The sequence below is a fragment of the Lepisosteus oculatus genome, chromosome 15 (genome assembly GCF_040954835.1).
Source record: "Lepisosteus oculatus isolate fLepOcu1 chromosome 15, fLepOcu1.hap2, whole genome shotgun sequence".
Taxonomy (NCBI): Eukaryota; Metazoa; Chordata; class Actinopteri; order Semionotiformes; family Lepisosteidae; genus Lepisosteus; species Lepisosteus oculatus.
In genome coordinates, this window is record NC_090710.1 from 3,908,921 (window position 1) to 3,923,476 (window position 14,556).

The 14,556-nt window shown below is 41.3% G+C and overlaps 1 protein-coding gene across 17 annotated transcripts in view; it reads left to right on the top strand.

Moving 5' to 3' along the window:
• Positions 1-749: 749 nt before the first annotated feature.
• caska (calcium/calmodulin-dependent serine protein kinase a) overlaps positions 750-14,556 on the top strand; it is a 257,641-nt gene continuing 243,834 nt past the window's right edge. For 2 of the 17 annotated variants that reach the window (XM_069178929.1, XM_069178930.1), the window contains exon 1: positions 752-1,717. In XM_069178929.1, coding sequence (XP_069035030.1) covers positions 1,659-1,717 — 59 coding nt within the window. In that variant the 5' untranslated portion in view covers positions 752-1,658. Of the gene's footprint in view, positions 1,718-14,556 lie in introns of all 17 variants that reach the window. The other 15 variants (XM_069178925.1, XM_069178928.1, XM_069178927.1 and 12 more) reach the window with 12 other exon arrangements.

Genomic DNA, 14,556 nt, shown 5'->3' on the forward strand with positions numbered 1-14,556 from the left:
AACATCCTGAACTCCCAGTTGCTAAGTGTAAATCCAGGAGCATTGGGTGGCTTTTAATTGTATCCGAGGTCAGCCTTTGTGACTGCAAAAGCTGCCAGTGGCTCAAGTGTCTGCTTTCTTCAGATACAGGGCTTCCCATGAATACAGTGTATTGTTGATGTTGTAGGTGGGGTCATTAAGATGTGATGTGATGTGGCAGGGCTGTCATCTCGTGTTCGTGACTTGAGCTCCAGAAGACGAGCTAGCAGGTCATCACGATGGTTACAGCGCTATAGGAAGAAAATGCATTCGGTAGTTTCACTGTACAGTACGTGCGAATATGAAGAGGTTCGAAGTTTGCTTCCTATATTTCATTTACAAATGGCTTTTAAACAATGATTAACAAGGTGGCAAACATTTAACAAAATTCCAAGTGGATATTTCTATTCACAACGATTTATGAAATAGAGGTATTAACACTCCAAGCTGCCTTCGCTAACTAGCTTTTCTGTTTCGCACAAGCTGAGTAAGCCTTTGCTACGCCTCAGCAATGAACTCTTTCCCCTGCCCCATCCAGGTGCGGTGAGTCACCAGCCACCTCTCCTGCCGCCTCTCCTAGTCCCCGCTTTTGCTTGGCTGGGTGGAAAAAGAAAAGCATTTGTGAAGGAAAGAGGTGACGTCACCCGATGGGTATAAGGTGCCCAACGCGTGCGCCGTAGGCTTTCGTTGCTACCTTGGATTGGTGGACACGGAGCAAGGTTTTATTAAGAAGGAGTCAGGAAACTGCGTCTTGTTTAATAAAAAAGGCGAAAGGTACGCCATCTTGGATCCCCGGGCTGCGTTGTGCATTGCAGGATTCCCAGGCTCCCGATGGAGCCACAATGGCGCTCTAGGAGCCAGTTTCGTAACGTTGGGAGGGAGGAGCCTGCCGTTTCTGGAAGCCGGAGCAGCAGAAGCAGCAGCAACGGCGGTGGCGGCGGCGGAGTGGCGGAGTAAGAGAGGAAAACTAGAGCAGCGGCGAACTGGAGAAGAGACTGGGAGATCCATTTTTTTTTTACAGCGCTGGTACACCTGAACACACACGGGGAAAAAAGCGTGTGCATGAAAAGACAGACAATGAGCGTCTTTTAAGAGGAGCCCAAGCAAGCACGGCGTGCAAACTAGCTGCACGCCCAGGAGGGCATCGCAATTTGTTGGATTAATCCCGTGCAATATTATTTCAAAGAAATAAATCTATATATAGAGGCATCGCAGCGTGGACTGGGAGAGCTTTAGCTACAGCTACACCGAGGAGCAACGCAGACGCAGGCGTAGGAGAGGCGGAGTGTTTATTTTAAATCGCTTGAAAATCTCAGTTTGCAGCCTCAGAACTGGGGGATTGGGGATTGAAGCCGGGGAGACGAGGAGAAGGTGGGGCCGGAGACCGAGTCAGACAAACGGACTAAAATACGCAGAAATCGCCGGAGCCCGAGCGCCTTTGCTTTTTTTGGTGGGGGAAAGGAGTAATTTTCCGCCTATTGGAATTTGGAAAGCCACCGAACGGCGTTTCGCGATTTTCCCAGTCTTTCCCTCCCCCAGTCCAAGAACAGCAGTACAGAATTGTGATCCTTTGTTTTATTTTTAAATATACCGTTTTGGCTGGGCATATTGGGGGATAATTTCCCCATTCTTGTTGGGCCATGGCCGACGACGACGTGCTGTTTGAAGATGTATACGAGCTCTGCGAGGTGATCGGAAAGTAAGTGCCGTGTAAAAATTCAGATTGTACAATGAAATGCAATGCATTCTGTTTTTTTTTTTTAGTTACAGACGTTGACGCAAGATGTTCATGGCTTCACGAGTTTAATCGTGTGCTTATTGGCAAACTAGGTGTGAGGTTTTTAGGGATGTTCCTGAGCGCACGATTTAGGCTGTTGTAATTGAAAATGACTGTCCTGGTGCATCAGCCGAGTCTATTGGGAGATAATTCACGATTTCAGGAGTTGAAACGAGTGACCGTTTCGCCTGGGGTTGCTCTAATACATTTCAGTTGACAGTTTTAAAATGCACTTCGATTAAAAGGTCTTGTTTTGGAGAGACTGCACGTATTCAGAAAAAAAGGCGTTGACAATATTGAGTTACAACATCTGGCAGCAGTAGGTGGGATTTGACACATTCATAGATTTCCATTTAAACCTTTGTTTTCAATGTACAAGATTCAGTCAATCTTGTGGTTTTGCAGAGGCATTCTGCTTAATCTGTATAGATTTTGTGCTTAATGTGTGTAACATTTTAAACCCTTTCTAAAATCCTTGTATCTGTAGGCGGCCCTTGATATGGTAATGGACAGCTGTGTGTGAAACATGAATGTTACACGTAACTCTTAGTGTAAATTCGACCGTATGCAATGGAGCAATTCTCTGCATGCTACTGGCAAAGTGAAAGTGTTTGCTGTTGAAGATAACACTGTGTGTACTTCATCAGTGTTTATTTTGAACTATTGCGGGAACTCATCCGTTGCTTTCTTTATCCGTGTTGTGTAATTACGCTTGGCAAGGGATAAATCCAGACCAAGATTATTCAAAACGGGGATTAAGTTTTAAAGCAGTAGCATACCTTTCAGAACAACGAACAGGATATCTTCTTTAGTAAACGCTTTATTTCCGTATGGTTTAAGAGATGGCAGTCTTGCATCCGTTTATAAATGAACGCTTCACCTGTGTCGTGTGTTGTAATTTTCGCTTACTTTTCGTGGACGGGACTTTTTTTTTGTGGTCACGGTGATTTTGCAGTGTCTGCTTTTCGCTGACAGCTTTCGCTCAGGTGCACGGATGATCAGGTTGTCTTGATTATTAACGTGGGCATAACATGCCTTTTCGTATATTAAGTGAAGGGTTTACGCAATCTTACGATTTTTCATCCCAATATACTAAACATTTCCATTCCAATCCCGCTTACGTTCTGAATGGGTTTTAGTTGACGTACATCTCAGTGTGAAGCGTTACATGTGATTGCATGTGGTCACATGATGGTCGTTAACGTATTCTTCCCCACCAAAGAAACATTAAATGGGAGACTTTCCCTGTAATTGCCTATGAGCTCAGAGCGCTGATGTGTTTTGAGAATGCAAATGGAAAATTCGTGACCAAAAAGTGGAATCACGACAAAAACCTGAAAATGAGCTTCTGTGATCGTGGCACAGGTTTTGCTAAAGGAAAGTGAAAACTATGGAGAGCTTTACTGCTCCGCCCTCTTGAGAGTTTTAACGTACACAGTATAGCGTGATGAGGTGAACTACGATCCACATACTAAGTGAGTATAGCGTGCTGGCCTTCTCCTCCAGCAGACCGCAAATCAATACAGGAGTCGGTTTAGTGTAGGAATCGCTTTCCACCAGATTGCAAACCGTCTGTCCTGCACAGGATGTGCCTTCTCTTTTTGAACCAGAATGCAGGGTGCTGTGGCTGATGATTTGGTGCATGTCACAGTGTGTGCTTTCCGATTTGTGGGTACATTTGTGTACTTGAAGGAGGCTGTTCAGATGTACACATAGTTATTAATAACATTAGTGACCAAAGGCCTGACTGTGAACACCAAATTACATTGCCGTGGTGCCTGGTAGTTCACAATTGTGAACAGAAATTAGGTAATCTGAGATATGCATTGAGGTGTAACGTGTAGCCTATGTAGTAAATATTTTTGGTTAGTTATGAAGCCACTACTAGCAACTGTAATGAGAAGCATCAGTTAATCAATTTTATTTATAAGGCATCGTTTCACATTTTGAGGTTCACAATTACATAAATGTTTCCGTATGTCCAGACAGTTTGTCATGGACAAAAGCAGAGAATGGCACAGCTGTGGTGTATAGATGGGGACAAAAATGGTCTCCAAACTGAGCTACAAAGCCAAAGTGCTGTTAACCTAATATCTAAAATGTGACAAATCAAAAAGTAAGGGGAAGGTCGATACTCCACTCGAGTGATATTGCAAGGCCTTTCACTTTCACAACGTGCTGTTTGTGTGAAAGTCACTAATACTTTGTGACTTTACATGCATTTAATGGGGGATTGTGTGGTGTTCTGGCCTTGTAATGTGACGATAGCTGGTTCAGACTCCAGTGGATCTGCAGGTGTTCCCTTGAACAAGGTGTTGCACCAGCTTGCTCCAGGAAAATACCTAGGCGTTTGAAGTAAATGGAAGCAATTCAGTTCAAAACATATAATATTGTATATTGTCAGAGTGACGGCAATGCCCTGTATCCTAACAGCAAAAACGTGAAGCTGGGAATTAGTGAAGAACCTTGAGAAATGATGTCATTTGTTCTTTCAGGTATGATGTATTTCGGCCATGTCGGTCAGCACAAACAAGTCACAAAGTTAATTTCACCTGCACGATTCTTTGGATTTTTAGACTTTTCCATACTTCAGCTAGGGTGTGAGCACTTTTAACAGGACTTCAGGTTTTATTGCCTTTTCTTTTCTCGGCATGATCATGCCCAGACTTCATTAAAAATGTCCTTCAGAAACCGAATGTAAGGAACAGTACTCCCTTTGTTATGGAGAGGACACTAAGGGTTGTTTGCAGAATGATAAGAAAGCTGGTAGTCATTTGATTCTTTCATATACAAGACTGACACTTCAGCAGCTTCGTAAGTGCTTTTGTCTGAAAAGGTCAGATCATCTCGGCTTTTATTTGGCGATACCAGGCTGTGTCCCATCTGCATGTCGAGAGAAACTCCTCACATCACGTTTGGATGGGATTTTGAACAGATAGATGCACAAACCATAAAACCATTCTCCTGGTTGTGTCCCATAAAGAGCTACATGAACCTTTGTGAACAAATACCTGCTCAGGTCTTCAAAGGCAAGTCAATTTAGTGGACATCCCCGAAATGAACTGAGAACACGAAGTACCCAAAGAGTTGTGGAAGTCTTGGAGAAACTACTCAGCCATGTGGCTAAAGCCATAGTTTTGGCTATAAGGTCCTTGGGTTGATAAACCACTATTTAAGAGGCCAGTGGACCAAACAGCCTCCTCATTTCTGACTTGTCTGGTGTACAAACCTAGTAACAGATTTTGCGAGTGTCATTGAGGATTCAATGAGTATTAAAACTGCACCTTCAAGATTCACTTTTCATTTGTAACACTGTTCCCCTGAAATATTGGCACACCTCTAAAGTGACTAAATGAGTGTTACGACTTTAACGTTTGAGCAGTTTGGTTAATTGTATTTCCTTATTTGCAGCTAATCCAGGGCCCAGAAGCACCTGCCTGTGTTTCGTTTATCTCCTGACGCCGGTGCTGGCATTCTCTCACACACGTCAGCCCTTTGCGAGATCAAAAAAAAAAAGTAAAGAGGCAAACGGTGATGTGGAAACAATTAGTTTTGTCTTAATTCCCGTAAGCTGCACAGCAATTTGCATGATGAAAGATGATGTGATGTAGTTTAAAAGTATAATGGAGCCCTTTTCTTTGTGCCCATTCCCAACAGTATGTAAGCAGTCGTTCAAGCTTGAGTTGGCAGTGGTGGGTTGCTTTGAAATCATTGCAGCAGGCTGGACTGTGGGAGGGATTGTGTAATCGGCCGACCTGCCAGAAGAAACTCACCAGTGGTCCGTTACTGGAGGGCAGTCCGATTTGTGTAAATGTTTCCATCAGTTGAGGAGTAGTGTATAAAAGTCTTTCATACTGCCTCCTACTCTGCTTGTCATCGTCATTGTGAGCTTTCATGTGTTCCAATCACGGACCCACCTCATTTAAGGTGTAGGGTGCGTCATGGGCACCCTCAGCACTAGGAGGCTGGGTGCTGCTGATAACTGCTTTTTTGTGTCGATGTTAAAATTTTAACATGTTACTGATATGGCTCAGTGTGCCCAGCAGTAAGGTGATAGTTTGGTATGTCAAAAAGTAGAATGACATAGGAGGCATCTTAGAAATTTCAAACCAAGCTCTTTCCTTGGTCATTGTTTGTGTGTGTGGGGGGTGTATTTCAAGTTTGTAAAGCATGGCTGTCGGGCAGTGTGGCAGTGTGGAGGGATGGGTAGGATTGCAGGGCCTGTGGATTGAAATCACAGGTGGGATGATTCTGGATTTGTAGCCTTATTGGGTCACCAAAGCTAGTAGAGCAAATGGGTTCAAGAATACACATGTATGAAGATCAACTAGAAAACTGAAATCTGTGAAAGATGCTTTTAAAATACCTGTCTAGCCAAATTAAGAGTAATTGACAACCATTGTGTTAGTCAATTGCACTTTTCTGTGCTTGCACTATGATGTCTGGGGAAAAAAAATCAGAAAAAAAATCTGTGGTGAAGGAAAAACAGTACGTCAAGGATAGAGAACGTAAAACTGCAAAGACTGCAAACCCGCCCTTCATCTACTGTCAATTCTTTCAGCAAATAAAGAGCGCAGTTCTACGTTTGCAGTTTTTCAGGTGGTGTGCTCACGGTCTTTAAAATCAAACGCACAAATGGGAGGACTGAACAGGACGAAATTTACACATTAGCAATAGCATAGGAAAAGATTTCTTTTTAAAGCCCTGTGATTAAAATCACCAGTGTCTGGTACTCTGAGGTAGAGAGTTTTGGCTGGCACTTTGACTTACCTCTTCCAGCTTCCAAAGACAAACCGATGGTGAACTGTGTCTTCCACCTGGTGGTGTTTAAACGACGGGTTCATGTGGGTGAAGGTTCATCCGTCAAGGCAAAACGATGCTGCTGCTCATTCTTTTTAAATCGCATGGCGTCTCAGAATACGGTGTGAGAAGTGAGTTAAAAGTATCAAATTGTATGCAAAATGTGATGTTTTAAAGTAGACTATCACATTTTAGGTGGGTAGCTGGGTCAGGATGCGTAGGCTGCAAAGGAACAAGTAATAGGTTTATTCCATGCTGAAAAGAGTAGAATGAAAACACGTTTTTGGCCATGGAGCCTTCTTCATGACATTTTCTGTATTTAACTCCATTCCCAATTCCTCCTATACTTTATTATGGTGTGTTCTGCAGGTGACAGCTGATTCAGTAGGTTTCTTGTGTGCTGCAGTCTTCTTGTTACAGTTCCCTAGTCTCACAAGAGGTTTATCGACATCAGCTGTTCTCTAGGGTGTCAAGGGTCCTTCGTCCGGCTCTGATGCTTCCTTACCACTTGCTTACTGGGCAGCGCGGACTGAGTTGGGGTTCCTGCCTGTCGCCCCAGGAACAAGAAGAGAAGCCATGTAAAAATGGCATCCCCCCTTTTGATTTTTTTCTTCAGCTTTCCTCTCACTGTCTAGCTCACTTCAAGAGATTTTTTTCGCTGAATGGCACTGGTTCGAAGGGTTTTAAGTGATGACCCATTCAAGTGGGTTGAATAGTTAATGTTGTAGTCATTTTATGGTGTGGTACGTTACTGTTACAAGATTGAGGAACATGTTTACAAGGTGCTTAATCTTCAAGTACATGATTTAATGGTGGAAGGGCACACTTTATTGCTGTCTTTGTTCATCGGAAAGAATGGCAATATATATAGCCTGACAGTCTACTTCAGAGGCCTATGCTGAAACTGTGGTGCTGTAATTAGATATGATTTGAAGTACAGTCATTTCTGTCAGTTTGATATTAAAAGGTTAATCAATATTTTGTTGACTAATAGTAGGGATGGGGCGCCATTCTCTTTAAAAGCATACAACCAGCACAAAAGAACTGTTGTCCCTTTTGACTTGTAGTTGGTAGCTTCCTTTTTCTTCATGACCCCACCCTGACCTGCAGTTATGTAATAACTAATGGAGCAGAGTCAGCATTCATATTTTACAGTGACAGTTTCTGCTCTTTTCCCATGTGTTTTGACAGATGGCAGTCAATCAGCTGGTTTTGTAGTGAGCATAGTTGGGCGAATGTTGGAATAATTAGATGAATTTAGCAATCCTTTTGAGAAAGGGACACTACACAAAATCAGATAGGAGAGCCAGGGCTGCAGTCAGAGTTGTAGAAGTTTCTGAATGCAAATTAATTATTTCCAAATGCCAACTTAGGCTGTATTGTGGTAATATAAGTTATGACTGTGGAAAGCACTGTGTTTTTGTACAATTCTATACACAACAGTAGAAGCTTTGAGTAAAATGGCACCAATTCCTGATTGTGATGGAGATACCCAAGACAGCAGTGTGTGTCATACACCTTGTTAGTGTTCTACATCTCAGATTGGACAGTCTTGAGTAGGGCGATTTGAACCAGGTGAGTGACTCAGGTGTAGCTTAAGGTGATCTAAGCTGGAAGGTGACCATTTTCCTTAAAGCCCTCAGCCCTCCAAGCATGAGTGCACTTCAAAGCCTTTTGACCTGTTGTCTCCTTGTGTTATTTAATGGATGCTGGTCTGTTGACCCGTGGCTTTAGGATTTCCAGAAGATCCTGACATTTTTCTGAACTGCATATTGTTTATAACCATTGCCATGTTGTCCATAAGAAATTGCATGTTCAAAATCTTAATTTTGTTGACTTTTTAAATTAAATGTTTATCCTACCTGTGTAGCAAATGTAAAGTTTAAGTAGTGTGAAAATGTTGTTGGACAAATTAACCTACACACAATAGCGATATGTGGTCTTTACCATATTGTGTCATTGGTTACAGTGAGCAACAGCCAGCTCGAGGCTTTTCATTGAAGAAAGTGGCCAGGTAAACACTAGCTCAACTTGCATATTTCCCTTGATCAAATGTTGAAAAGTACCTTTCCCTTTTTATGTGGCAAACTCCCTTAGAAAGGTTAACCAAAGGCTGACATTAATGCAGTCTTGATGACTGTTGAGTGATACTTGGTGATAAAGCACCCAGTTGTACTTGTACAAGAAACCATTTCAAAATTTGCTATCAAACTCCGTATTATCAAAGTGAAACAAGATTCAGAAAGCAGTCTTCGCACCCTTGGGTTCGTCTGACCGATTGATTGTGGATGGTTTTGAAACATTAGGTTCAACAGGTTTTCTTTCAGAGAATAATGATGAGGCCTGTCAAAGACAGTAAGTGGGTTTACCACATCCAGAGGTGCTGTCACAGTCGGCTTTTTAATTCCACTTTGCATCTCTGCTCCCTTGTATACACATTATACTGAATAATCTTATTGCAGAGTTAAAATCAAAAAGGTCTATTAATTAGAATAGTGGTAGCACATGGGCCTGAGCTGTGACTGTGAAACAGAAAAGGATTGTTTCATCTGAAGGGTGAAATTTTTGTCGAATCTATTCTGCTTGAGTTATTGGGCAGAAGTTTTAAAAAAGTGGTTCTGTCTATTCAAAAACACTAATCTTTGTCAGAATTTGTGTGTGAAATAATAAGAATGTGTAGTTTGTTTCTTCATACCCCAGCATGGTCTCCTTTTCTTAGGTGTGATGCTGAAAAGCAAAGTTAAGGGAAGTTCTGCATTACTCTGTGATATTAAATATTTATATTGCAAACTCCTGTTATTTCTCAATGTGCTATCCTGATCCATTCTTCAAAGCAGAGGTATAGTAGATTTTATTTTACGGTCTTTTGATTTTATGTAAAATATTCACTGTGGTGTACTTGATATCATGTTGTATTTGAACCATTTCCGACTATAAGAGCCCAAGTCCTTCTAGGGAGGGGGTGATTAATTCTGTCAGAGTTTATAGCCATCAGAAATTTAGCAGTAGTGGACACTGCCAGAGTGACATTACTTTTCAGGTCACTGCACTCAAAGCTTCATTAAAGATGGATTCCGAAACTGATTGCTCTTTCAGCATGCTTGAAATTTTAACTAGGGCTTTGACTGAGCCTCCTCCAATTTCACTTTCATGTGCTGTGAAAGTATTGACCCACTGTTTTTATTTAATACAGTGCGCCTGCAAAGTCCCGTGACGTTTCTTAGTTTGAGCAGGTGGACAAACTATCACTTATTAATAAACTATCCGGTTTTCTTTTTTTTTTTTAAACAACCAAGTGGAGATTGCATGTTGAGACTGCAGAGTAGCTAAAGTGGTCATTAGTTAGCAAATGAGTTGAGGAGGCAATGCAAAAGTAATTGGAGTGCTTGGGCATACGTCAAAACCTGTGGAGGTTTAAAGGGGAACGGCAGTCACAATTTCTCAGACTGGTTATTGAATCTCTGTAACAAAGTAAAATTACTAACAGAATTGTGAAACTTTACAAATGTCAAATTCAGTGAAAAATCATGAGGTTTGTGAAAGTGCTGTATGGTCATCATGTTGTCGCAGGCAGAAGAGAAACGCGAGAGCTAGAGATGGGTAATAAACATGGCCGCTGATACTGGTGCCATTGACAAATTTCTTGACGTGATTCAGTGTGATGTACAGGTTGTGCAGCAGATATTTCCCCCCTAGAAATGCTCGAACAAGATCTGCATGTTGAGGTAACAAGTAGTATTTGTTGGCAAAAGTGTCTCGGATTCAATTTGTTGAATTTAATTCAAGTGCGCTCATTTAAATCAGCTGTTCAGGTGATATAGGTCCTTAAATTTTTCTTAGGTGTGAATTACCATAAAATAATGTAAAGCACTCACATGAAAATTAGTGAGTCTGATTTAGTTGGTTGGTGTGCTTTTTTTGTGTGTGCAATACTTAGATGCTTGCTCCTGCTCCACAACTTATTGTGATGTACAATCGACTGAATCTTTTTTCAAGAAGAATCTAAACATATTAAATTGTATATTGGTTTCATGAAATTACTATTCAATTAGTGGCAGAATTCGCTTGATCTAAAGTGTGTTGACAGTGTAATAGGGCTGCTTTTGCGTCACCAGATGTTTTGTCGTCTTTTTCTAAATCGCAGACAATAACGGCAATATGGAGCTAAGCATACATTGAACCTTCGTCTCTTTTGTGATGTAAATTTAGGGCTGTACACATTACCATGGCTCTTCAATGCCATTATAACCCTGAAATGTAAAGATAACGTTGTGGTTTTCCTTTTGAATCCAGGAGAAGTCCTACAATACAATAGTAAGACCAGATCTGGAATAAATCTGTATTCAGTTTTTGTCACCATACTGCAGAAAAGACAGTATAGCCTTGGAGTTCACAGAACAGCGAGAATGATTCCTGGACTCTGTGGACTTTTCTGTCTTTTCTGCTCTCCTGAGGACAGGTAGTGTATGTCCAGTGAACTCAAAAAAGGCTGTAATGTCAGTGTACAGAAAATCTCAAAAGATACCAGACACAGGCCTCTGTTACTGCACACCACCAGCTCCTTTGCTATAGGTCCAGCCAGCTGGAAACGAAACAACACCGATGTCCACTGAAAGCAGCATTAACAGTCAGGCCTGTGAGGCTGTGCATTTTATGACTGTGTACTTCACTTAAATCAGTTCAGTACAACAGAGCTTCTACTTACTAGTTCTGTGTTCTAGAATTCCACCCCCCCTTTCTGTGGCACTTATTTTTCTGTTCTCAGAAGCTCCCCCAGATGAATGGCTTTCTAGGAGTGCATTTTGATTTTTTTTTTTCCTATAGAAACTGCGTGTAGGTTTTTCCATTTCTTCCTTAAATTAGATCATGCATTTGCAGCGATGGCTTACTTCACCCAGTACAAACTGTGTAGCCATTGTGGGTCTGCAAAGCGCAAATGAGATCATTGAAGCTCCTCAGGAAAGGGAGAGTTTTTTTCCTTTTTGTGTCGGGAAAAGATTTTGGTTCTAAACTGGCTTTAATGAAAGGTTTGGCGATGTTTCCTGGTTTATCTTCATTAGTGTGCCTTCTGTGTACATTGACTAATGTTACAAGATACTTAGTCCTAATGAGTATATGTTGTTCACAAAAGAAGAATGCAACAATATTTTGTCCTCTTAACAGGCCTCAAAGTCCATGTTTGTTTCATCAGTGCATGTGTAATGAGCAGAATATTTAATCTTGTTATTCTATGCATGTGCTTTCATCTCAAGGCTTTCCAACTCCGTGATACACCTTTCATATCTTGTACGTTGGCTTGAGAGTGACAAATGCCAATTTGACTGGAAGAAAATCTTTTGACAGCTGTTAAGATGTGAATGGCCGTGGTTCTGCTTTGCCTTGCTGATAGGTTTAATTACTAGTGAAGCACTTTTTCGTGAAGGTATGTAACCTCTTTATATACATGGGCCCTGAGAATAATTTGGTCATTGGGCCTCCCAACACAGATTGCGTAAATTCCAAAAAGTGTGCCTGTTGTTTGATTTTAGTGGTATAGTGGCTCTTGTGCTTTGCATAAGAGTATTCCTGTGTTGGTTTATTCTCCATGATTAAGAACCTGCATGGGATGTAGGTTGGCAGGTTTGAAAGTTCAGAATTTTGTTCTGAATCCTCAGAATGTGTCATTTTATTGATCGTGACTCATTGCTAGTAGGCTGGGGAAGCACGGAAGAGGATACATGCCTACAATTACTCCCAGATCTCTTCTAGTCCTTTCGGTTTCAAAAGGTGAGTTGGATTCTGCTCACGTTTCTGAATGAACCTGGGTGGCCCAGCTGAATGGCCTTGTGCCGTGGTATTGACCTGGTAGCCTTTCTAGTCTCTTGTTGAGGGAGAACGAGAGACATCCAGGCAGAAGTAGGTCAAGAGGCTTTCTGGTAGTTGAAGCTGACTACGTTATGCTGTGGTGAGGTACATCATCTGCTTCTGACCTTACTGGTGTGACAAGCGAGACATAGGGTGTAAATTTGGAACAGCTTACTTACCAGTAGGATCACAAAAATATTTTTGTCTGTTTGACAGTGTCTTAAATTTATTCTTAGATCTCCTTACTTAGCTGTTGCAGTACAATAGGAAAATAATTAACACATGCACAAGCATTGGACATTTACTGTATCTCTATTTTTTGTGTAAATAGGGTGGGTGAATAGAAAGTATTGCAATCATTGGTCGTTGTTTCTGCAGTCTCTGAGTTGATAGTGTCCTTGGCTTGTTTGTGAATAAAACATTGTGTAGCATATGACTTTATAATGTTCTCGCTAGTATGTAACAAATTGGTCTGGTCCCGTTTTTTGGAGTTGGGTCACAAGATTGTTTTTTTTTTTATTACCATGGGCAGCCAGACTAGTTAAAATACTGGTATTTGTAGTATGTACCCTTTGGTGGCACCTTGAGAATATAAAAAAAAAACTAATTACTGGGAAGCCTGGTTGAAATTTTTTAATTTCAACAAGTGACAAGTGTATTATTCATAAGCCACGAGCAAACCCTCACTGCCAGTGTTTGGATTAGGATTTGGCTCTTAGGAATCGTATCTTTATATTCTAAGTGTATTTCTTTTTTTTGCAAAATGACCTTGACAGATTTTTAAAAGTATTATGTTACTGTGAAACAGCACAAAATCTATCAACCTGCTGTCCTGAGGGGATTCAGTTCCTGAGTGGAATAGCGTTTCTCTTGAAGGGGAAAAAAACAACATCCTTGTCTCGGTTTACAGTCTGAGGACCTGGAATTAGCAGGATACAGGCCTGGGGTGATTTCAGGGTTGGGCTGCAAGACCTGCGAAAAATCGACTAAAATACAGCAATGTGTGGCTGAGAGGGGGGAGATCAATGCACAAATAAGTCCAGGCAAAAGGTTTACATTTGTGTTGGTTCCCCAAGGCCAAACGTGTACAAAAATAAGCAGAGAATAATTTGCCTCACTTTGTGAGGATACCGCGTGAAGGATTGCAGAGTGCGAAGCGGAAGATGGATTTATAAAAAAAAAAGATCTGGCTCTTGTGCTGTATCAGAATAATATCGTAGACATCCGTGAGAGAAGTTGCTGCTGGGAGGGATAAATTATTTGAAAATAAAGCGAGGCGTTTTCACAGTACACGATCGTGAAAAGCACCCAAGCAAAAATCCTTAGTGACATTATGCATCAGCAGTTTTTTTGCCTGTGATGAAACTTATTTCCCAGGTAGTATGGCACAGATCTTGGATAATTCTTATGTATTAATGGCAAAAGGGTAAGAACATAGATTTTTCACAAATGAATCACAGGCTCTATGTGAATAAACATGCTGCTGTAAAGCTTATGTCCGATGGCCTCAGAAATGAGTTTAAAAGGCTTCAGAGTGTCACCTTTGGTGGAAACAAGGCCTCGTGTTGTTTTTGCCTTTTTCCTCTGCCTTCAGTCCTGCTGCAACTTGAGACCCTTCTCATTGATTAATCTAGATGGCACGACACTGCTTCCAGGCAAGATAGTTTGCATGCAAGCTGCAGCTTCCTGACTTATCCCTGAAGGAGGCCCTTGTGAAAGGCTGCTAATAGCGATTCAGAGCTAATGAACTGCTTTTGCATGGATAGATTGGTTTTTATTGGAAAGGTTTAATCATCGGTGAATTTTGCACTTGCAGCTGTTCTGTTTGAGGTTTGCACTGCGTCCTCTGCATATTACCTGGCTAATTTTTACTGACGGAATTGCAGTTGGCAATTCTGATAACCTTCTTGGAGACTTTCCTTTTTATAATTCTTTTGGGGGGGGTTAGGGCTGTGAAAGGAGAAAACCTGCCAATTAATTTAACTACTGTAGGTAAAAACACTGCATTGCTAAGTGTAAGTGTACTGTTCTACCCTTTTAGTATCAAAATCTACTTTTTTAGTATTCTCAAGCAAATGGGTCCATTTTGAACCAAACAGACTGTTTTACATTCGAAC